Source organism: Belonocnema kinseyi, chromosome 6 (assembly GCF_010883055.1).
Source record: "Belonocnema kinseyi isolate 2016_QV_RU_SX_M_011 chromosome 6, B_treatae_v1, whole genome shotgun sequence".
In the NCBI taxonomy this organism is placed as follows: domain Eukaryota; kingdom Metazoa; phylum Arthropoda; class Insecta; order Hymenoptera; family Cynipidae; genus Belonocnema; species Belonocnema kinseyi.
Window position 1 is genome coordinate 83,500,344 of NC_046662.1, and position 7,839 is coordinate 83,508,182.

At 27.8% G+C, this 7,839-nt stretch overlaps 1 protein-coding gene across 5 annotated transcripts in view; it reads right to left on the bottom strand.

Annotated features, from left to right (window-relative positions):
- Positions 1–779: 779 nt before the first annotated feature.
- Positions 780–7,839, bottom strand: part of LOC117175198 (UNC93-like protein) — a 42,325-nt gene continuing 35,265 nt past the window's right edge. For 4 of the 5 annotated variants that reach the window (XM_033364834.1, XM_033364830.1, XM_033364832.1 and 1 more), the window contains exons 6-7: positions 4,238–4,505; positions 1,077–1,339 (exon numbers count right to left, since the gene is read on the bottom strand). In XM_033364834.1, coding sequence (XP_033220725.1) covers positions 1,077–1,339; positions 4,238–4,505 — 531 coding nt within the window. Of the gene's footprint in view, positions 1,340–4,237; positions 4,506–7,839 lie in introns of all 5 variants that reach the window. The other variant, XM_033364835.1, reaches the window with a different exon arrangement.

Sequence of the window (7,839 nt, forward strand, 5' to 3'; positions counted from 1 at the left end):
ATATATATAGTATAAAATATACAAGATTGTTTAACCATTAACCGCACCATTAACCGCACGTGTTGGAGTCATATAAATACGACTCAAGAGATAAATGTATGTATTCAAGACATAAAAGCTTGTCTGGCTCCATCTCAAAACTGAGACATGCTCAAGTCGAACTTTTTGAATTCAGTATGTTTTGATTGGGGGCAATTCGAGTCGAACTCAAGTCGAAGCATTTTTATTCAGGAAGTTCAGCTATTTTGAAAATGTCGTCTTTTTGAGTCGAAAATTCAACTGTTGTATTAAAACTTGGTCCTTTCAAATATAAAATTCATATATCAGTGTAGAAACGTCACGTTCTCGATTGAAGAATCTTGAAGAACCAAAATGATTAATTTTTATCCAACGAAGAATTTTCAGCTACAATAAATAATTTTCAACTAAAAATTTAACCCATTTTCAACAATATAATTAAATTGAAATACAAATAGATAAACTTTCAATTTCAATAAAAAATTTCCATTATTAAAAAAACATTATATAAATTCAAATTTAAGTTTTTTATTTCAATTTCATTCTTAGATGAATATATAAAATAAGTTGAATTCTTGACAAAAAAGTGACTTTTTAACAAAACTGTTTAATTATTTTCACAAAAATAATTAAATTGCTAACCAAATACTGGACATTCGTACTAAAGAAAATGAATTCTGAATTTAAAATATAGTAGACTTTTCAATAACAAGAAATTAACTTTTATCCAAAATAGTCGTGTTTTACTTTTGGATTTTATTATTTCAGTTTTCATTTAGCCAAAAAAAGTAACGAAAAAGGTGAAAAACAAAAAGCAGGGAAAAAGAGAGAAATAGGGGAAAGGGTATACTAAATGTTATTTAAGTTTGTAAAGTTTCTTCTATAGACCTCCCCCCGTCCACTCTTAACAAACCGTATTCCAAAGCCCCCTCCCCCCCGCACACACACAATTTAAACTGACACAGTAGTTTACAGACAGCCCCTTATATAAAGTAGTGCAAAATACTGTTTTTATTATTTCCTGAGTATTTCCTTTAAAGTATTTTGTAATCGCTCTGCTATTTATCAAATTTTTCATTAGAAGCTACAAGTTCAAAGTCTGGCTTTTCGCTTTTTATGACTTTTTTCACCCTTCCCGTTCTTTCGATAATGCCGTATCCGATCATTCCAAAGCATAATATGAACATTAGGATGTAGATTTTCTTAACGGTGCAGAGATAAGGGCTGTATGCATATGCAATCACAGATCCAGTTGCTTCCCACAGTCGGAAATTTGAATAAGCGGCCTCTTCTTTGTTGGGAAAGAGCAATCCACAGAGTGCTAAAAAGATAAAAGCAGTAAGTTACCTTTTGTTGGTAATGTAGGATTCATTATGATGGTAAGGCTGCCTTTAGTCTTTAGAGGATCATTTTAGTTTATCTTGACATTTTTAACTCAAAAAACATTTAAACGATTTTTCGAAAAATGAGATTGATATTGGGATTTCAGACAATAACTTTATATTATAAAAGTTTAGTTATATGTTTATGATAAAGGATATCAAGTGATAAGCTGAAGTTGGCAGCTTACCACTGATAGATAAGTTATCTGTTACGGTCCTTTCTACTTTCTAACTATGTTGATGGTACAAAATTAAAAATGGAAATTGTAGAATAATCCTAGAGGTGGAGCGACACGCACTATTGTTTCTAAATAATTTTAAATACTGAAACAGTTTAAAAAATCAAGGTTGCTATATGTGAGGGAATTTTAGAAAGTCAGGCAATGTTAAGAAAAACATAACAGAGTCAGGGATCAATTTTGGATTGATTCAAGTTGAAGATAATTGTATTACTTTGTTGGAAATATAACGATTTTGTTTAAAAGTCATTCGCTTAAAATTAAAATGTATTGTTAACAGTTTTTTTGGGTGGAAAATTCATCTATTTTCATAGAAATTGAATCTTTTTAGTTAAAAATCAGAACTGTTTAGTTGGAAATTAATCCGTTTTCTTTTGGCAATAAACTATTTCATTAAAAATTGGTTCTTTTTGTTAGATTCAATCGTTTTTGGTTAAAAATAACAATATTTTAGTTGATAATTTCACTATATACTTAATTCAGTTCGGTTTAATAGAAAATATATTTTTTTGGTTAAAAACTTAACTCCTAGATTGAGAATTCCCTAATTTAAAATACTTGGTTGAAAATTCACGTATTTTGTTACAACTGATTTTCTCTGGTAGAAAATTTATATTCTTGGTTGCAAATTAATTTCTTTGATTAAAAATTTATGTTTCTAAATTAAAATTGAATTTTTTATTGTGAATTGTTCCTTTATACTTTAATATTTTATTATTCTGTTAAAAAATGGCCTTTTTGTAAAAAATTATGCTTTTTGGTGTAAGAATCTTCGTTTTATTTAAACGTTTATTTCTTAAACTGAAAATTTTACTATTTTATTCTTTCTAGAAAATTGATGTTATTTAATAGATTAGATTCAACTATTTTGGTAAAAATTACTTTTTTACTGAAAATTTAACTAATTTAATTTTTAGTTAAATCACCATTTCATCAGATGAAGATTTAACTATTTTTTAAGTTTATTTTAGTTCAAAACTTTATTTTCCTATCTGAAGATTTACAATTCTACTTAAAACATCATGTATTTAGTTTAAAACTAGTCTTTTTTGGGTGGAAGATGAGTCTTGTTTGTCGAAAACTCATCTTTCTCATTTAAGTTTTAAATATTTTGCTAACAATTTATCTTTTTGGTTGAAACCTTGTTTTTTTTTGTTCAACATTTTTTATAACGTAAATGTAACTTTTCTATTTTTGGTTGAAAATTGTCAGTTTTGAGTGAATGCATTTTGTAAAAAATTCATCGTTTAGGTTTGAAAATTGGTCTATGTTGTTTGAAAATTCAACAATTTTGTAAAAAATTCATATTTTTTATTGAACTTAAAGATATTTTTGGATGGAAATACCTTTTATTACAATTATTGTTGAAAAATCGTTTTTTCCTGTTTGAAAATTAAATTTTATGACATAAATAACATAAATGTTATCAAAATGTAAGAAATTTAAATTAGATTAAAATCCAAATTCAAAATCCTATTTAACGTCCAATAATCAAATCAATGCAAACTCTTGTTAAAAACAAGAATCCAACGACCAAATTTGGACCACAACGAATAAACAAAAGCAAAAAATTCTATTATAATCTGAAAAAAAAATGTCGTACAACAATAAAAAAGAGGAAAGAAAAATGAGAAGACAGCCAACCACATCCCCTTCCTTCTCTTTTTCTTTCGTCTTTTTTATTTTTATTATCATCCAAGTACAATAAAATAACATTAAAAATGCAAATTAAAAATAAATAAAATTGCATTACCAACGTTTCGGTACTCGTACAGTACCCTTATCAAGGCAAGAAAAATTTGAATGGTAGAAATTGACAGCACGCAATTGGATGATAATAAAAATTAAAAGGACGAAAGAAAGAGAAAGAGAAGGAAGGGGATGTTTTTGGCTGCCATATCATTTTTCTTTCCTCTTTTTTATTTTTGTCAAAAATTTTTTTTTCAGATTAAAATAGAATTTTTTTTTATTTGTTGTGGTCCAAATTTGCTTGGTGGATTCTTGTTTTTAACCAGAGTTTGCATCAATGTTATATAATTTGGTTTAAACTTGATCTTTTTGAGTTGAGGACTTAACTGTTTGGTTTAAAATGTATACATATTTTACGTATGTCACTGAAAGTTTTCACAATAAATTTAGAAACAAACATTTTTTTCAATAAAATAATCGACCTTCTGGATGTAATAGTATTTTTATACTTAAAAGAATAATTTATAACGGTCAGGATACATGCAAAATTAGTCAGGGAAAAGTCAAAGAGTTTCCAAAGTGTGATTTCTTAGCAACCCTGCCAATTTTTGAAATGTTAAATTTAAAAATCCTATAGATTCGAATTTCGAATAACTTATTATAATTTTTTATTTGAAGGATCACGAATTTAAACTTTAATTTTTGGTTAGATGTTACATGTTCTGAAACATACCTTCTTCTTTCTCTAAAGTTATAACGGAATGCTATAAATAAAATGCTAATGCATTATTGTTACAACTAAAATAATTGTTTGATTGTTAAAAGATTTTAATCTAAAATAAATCAGAAAAATGAAACAATTTGTTATTGTGAAAGGGGAATGAAAAGCAATCCCTCAATTGCACTTACCATTCACTTGAACCAGCCAAATAGCATCACAGACACCCCAGAGGCCCGAAATAATAAAGAATATAAGACCTTGTTCCGGTCCAGGTTTCCAGAAAATTAGGGCAACAAAAATTCCCATGTGCAGGAAAAAGGCAAAAATCATTACTGGGATTCTTCCGGTAAGTTTCATTACTGAACCTGTGGCCAATGCTGCAATGGCATTTGTTACACCAAAGCAAATCATTACATATCCTATATTGTTAATTCCCCAAGCACAGGAAACAAAGGACTGAAAATTTTAATAAGTATTATTATCCTGCAATCGCTATGTTCATGATTCATTTGTTTTAGATTAGTTTTAATAGTAACATAGACCATACAAAAATACAACTTTTTACTATGCTATTAGATATTGGAAACAGGGCAAATTTTCTCTCAAAATATGTGACGTTTGTTGCCGTAATTGACAGAAATAACAGAACTAATCATTCTGTATATTTCGGAAAAAAGTAAATAAATTAAAAGTAAAAATAATTAAAATTTCTACACCTGTATCCTTTATTCTATTGCATTTTAAAACAAAAATAAATTATTAAAAATAATAGGTAATACTTTAAATCTAAGCTTTGTCGTGAACTTCATTTACGGAACTTATATATACAAATTACGTAAAAAACGGGTGATTTGGAAGTTTTAATCATAATTGTGATTTGGCGCGGAATGAACCGAGTTTATGGAGGCGGGATGATATTCTCTTCTCTTGATTTTTATAACCTCTTTATGGAGCTGACAGAAATCAGTTTTATGAAGAAATTCTAGTTTAAGAGCATAAGCAACTAGAATTGGGTTTGTTCATACAATTTTTTAGTTGTTTTTATAGCATATTAAGCATGAAATTTCCATTTATATTGACATTTACAACTTGCTCAAGGATTCTCAAAATTATATTTGATTTTTTGCATGAACAAAAACAATTTTATGCAGTAAAAAATCATGGTTTCAGGTATGAAATTCACAAACCCAAATTTAATACAAATATATATCTGAATGATTCTGATTTATTTACTTTAAATTATAAAAATTAAAATATTTCAGGAAAAATTTGGTAACATTGATACACTACAATGGCAATAAACTTTTTTCTCTGAATAATGGGACTAAATAATACCTTGCAAATATCATAGATTAGTGTTCATTTTAATTTTTTAGAAAGCATTGCAAAATAAATCTATGGAATCCATTAAGACCTCCTGGCCAATTCAGTACTTGAAAAAAGTGACTTACTTAAAGCGAAAAAGTTACTAACTTCTGACCCAAAAAGTGACCTAAATTGAATAAATCTGAGAAGTCACCAATGTGCATTAATATTTTCACCAAATTCAAAATAATTCATGAATACTGCGATAAAATTTAGAAGAATTACTGGTGAATTTTTGAAGATTTTAAGTGAATTGCAAAAATGCACAAAATCCAAAATATTTCACTGATTTCAGTAAAGTTAAAGTAGATTTATAAGAACTTACAAGAGTTTGAAACGATTTGTTAAAATGTCTACGAATTTTAGGTAATGAAAGGAATTACATTTTTTGAATAATTCAGGATAATGTAATAAGCATTTAGGCAATTTGAGCCTCAACCAACTTTAACTAAATAATTATTGACGTTTGATGATATTCATTGAACATTTGTTTATACTGCTAAAAAAGTACTTTCAAAACAAATTTCCAATCCAAAATTGGCATGAAAAAATTTTGTTTTCAGGTTTTATTGTTTTTTTATTATTTATTCTTATTTTAAAATCATGGCAGCGTTATTGAATTACATCCTGAGATAGACCTGTGATTGAAAAAATGATTCAACGTCTTTTGATAATGTTTTTTTTTCAAATTGTTTAACTTATTTTTTAAGACAAATATTTTTAATTTTGAAAAAGCGTTCTCACGACTATTTTTTTACGCAAAATATGCGCATACCATGTAAGAATAATAAACCGCAAAAAAACGGCTTGTTATGTCCTTTTCAGGTTAAAGTTGGTTGATTTCAGATTCACCGTATACAGTGAATGCAAGGTGAATCTAAAATGAATTTAAATAATTGATTTGAAAAAAATAAAATAAAAAATGCCAAATAGTCCACTGGTTTCAGTAAAACTGGAGTGAATTTATGATCATTACAGAGAATTCAACAGACTTTCATTAAATTTATTAGGATACTCGTAAAAATACATGGTGGGTAAAAATAATAAATGCATTCAAACGAGTTGAGAAAAACTCAAGGAAATTACAAAAAAAAAATGAATAAAATACAATGTTTAAAAGTTAAGGATGAGTTAAAAAGACTTCAGGATACATTTAAGTAAATCTAAGAAAATTCATTGTATTGAGTAGAACTGAGTGAATTTCAAAGAATTTAAGTTAATTTAAAAGACTTATGGGTGAATTAAATACACATTAAATAAATACATTACCTCACGGATCAACGATTAAAATTTCAAAGTCTAGAGGACGTATATTTTCTTGACACGAGAAATTTGAAGGTTTTATGAGTTCAGACTTACAAACAATAAATTTCGGTTAAAAATTGAATGATTTTTTTCTGAAATTCTAACTTTCACCAAATGGATGTTCGATGAGTGTCCCCGGCGAGGGCCCAGATCGGTTGCCCTCATGAATCAACGATTTAAATTTTTAAGTTATAAAAAATACGTTTAAACATATGGTTCATGCGTTCTAAAATGCCAAAAAACTATAAATACATCTTTCCCAAAAACAACTTTTTCCTGCCTTTTTTTAAAAAAAATTCTAAGTTTCATCTTTATGAAAAATTGTAAATGTTAATAAAAAATTACACTTCCCGTCATTGTAAAAAGTTGTAAAGTAGTCTACAACATAAAGAAACGAAATCTTACTCGAAGAAAAATGGTAATGGATTTAAATTATTTATTTAGTAATTTTTTTATTGATATTCCTGTTAAAAAATCGTTAATTTTACATTTATATAACATCGTATAATAGTAAATAATTAGAAAAAGTGAGCTTGAAATTTAGTACTTCAACTTTTCTGAACTGCAGCTTATCAGGATGAGTTTTTCACCGAGTTTCAACTTGTCGGTTTAGCGCTGTGGTTAGCACTCCCGAATCTTAAACGATAGATTTAGGTATCGATATGTAGGTTCGACACCCCGTAAAGTTAGTAATTTTATTTGTAACATAAAGTTTAAAAAGGTAATATATGTATTCACTCTTAACAGGACTATGAATATTTGCAGTCAGAATACCCCCAATCAATTAATATTTACTTTTTTATTACCTTTTCGTCACATCGTTAGAGTATAGCACCCTAGTAAAAATACTTCGAATTGAGTTCGACTTGAATTATCCTCAACCAAGACATGCTGAAGTCGAAAAGGTCGACTTGAGCATGTCTCAGTTATGAGACGGAGCCCAACTTCAATTTATGTCTTGGAGACAAGTTTCTATGCCTTGAAGACATCAATTTATCTCTGGAGTCAAATTTTAATGACTACAACACGAGCGGTTCATAACTTCAAGTGTTTACCTGTCCTAAAAAAAGGGTAATTCTGACTGTCATAAAAGCTAATCATTGTTAATGATTAAACAATA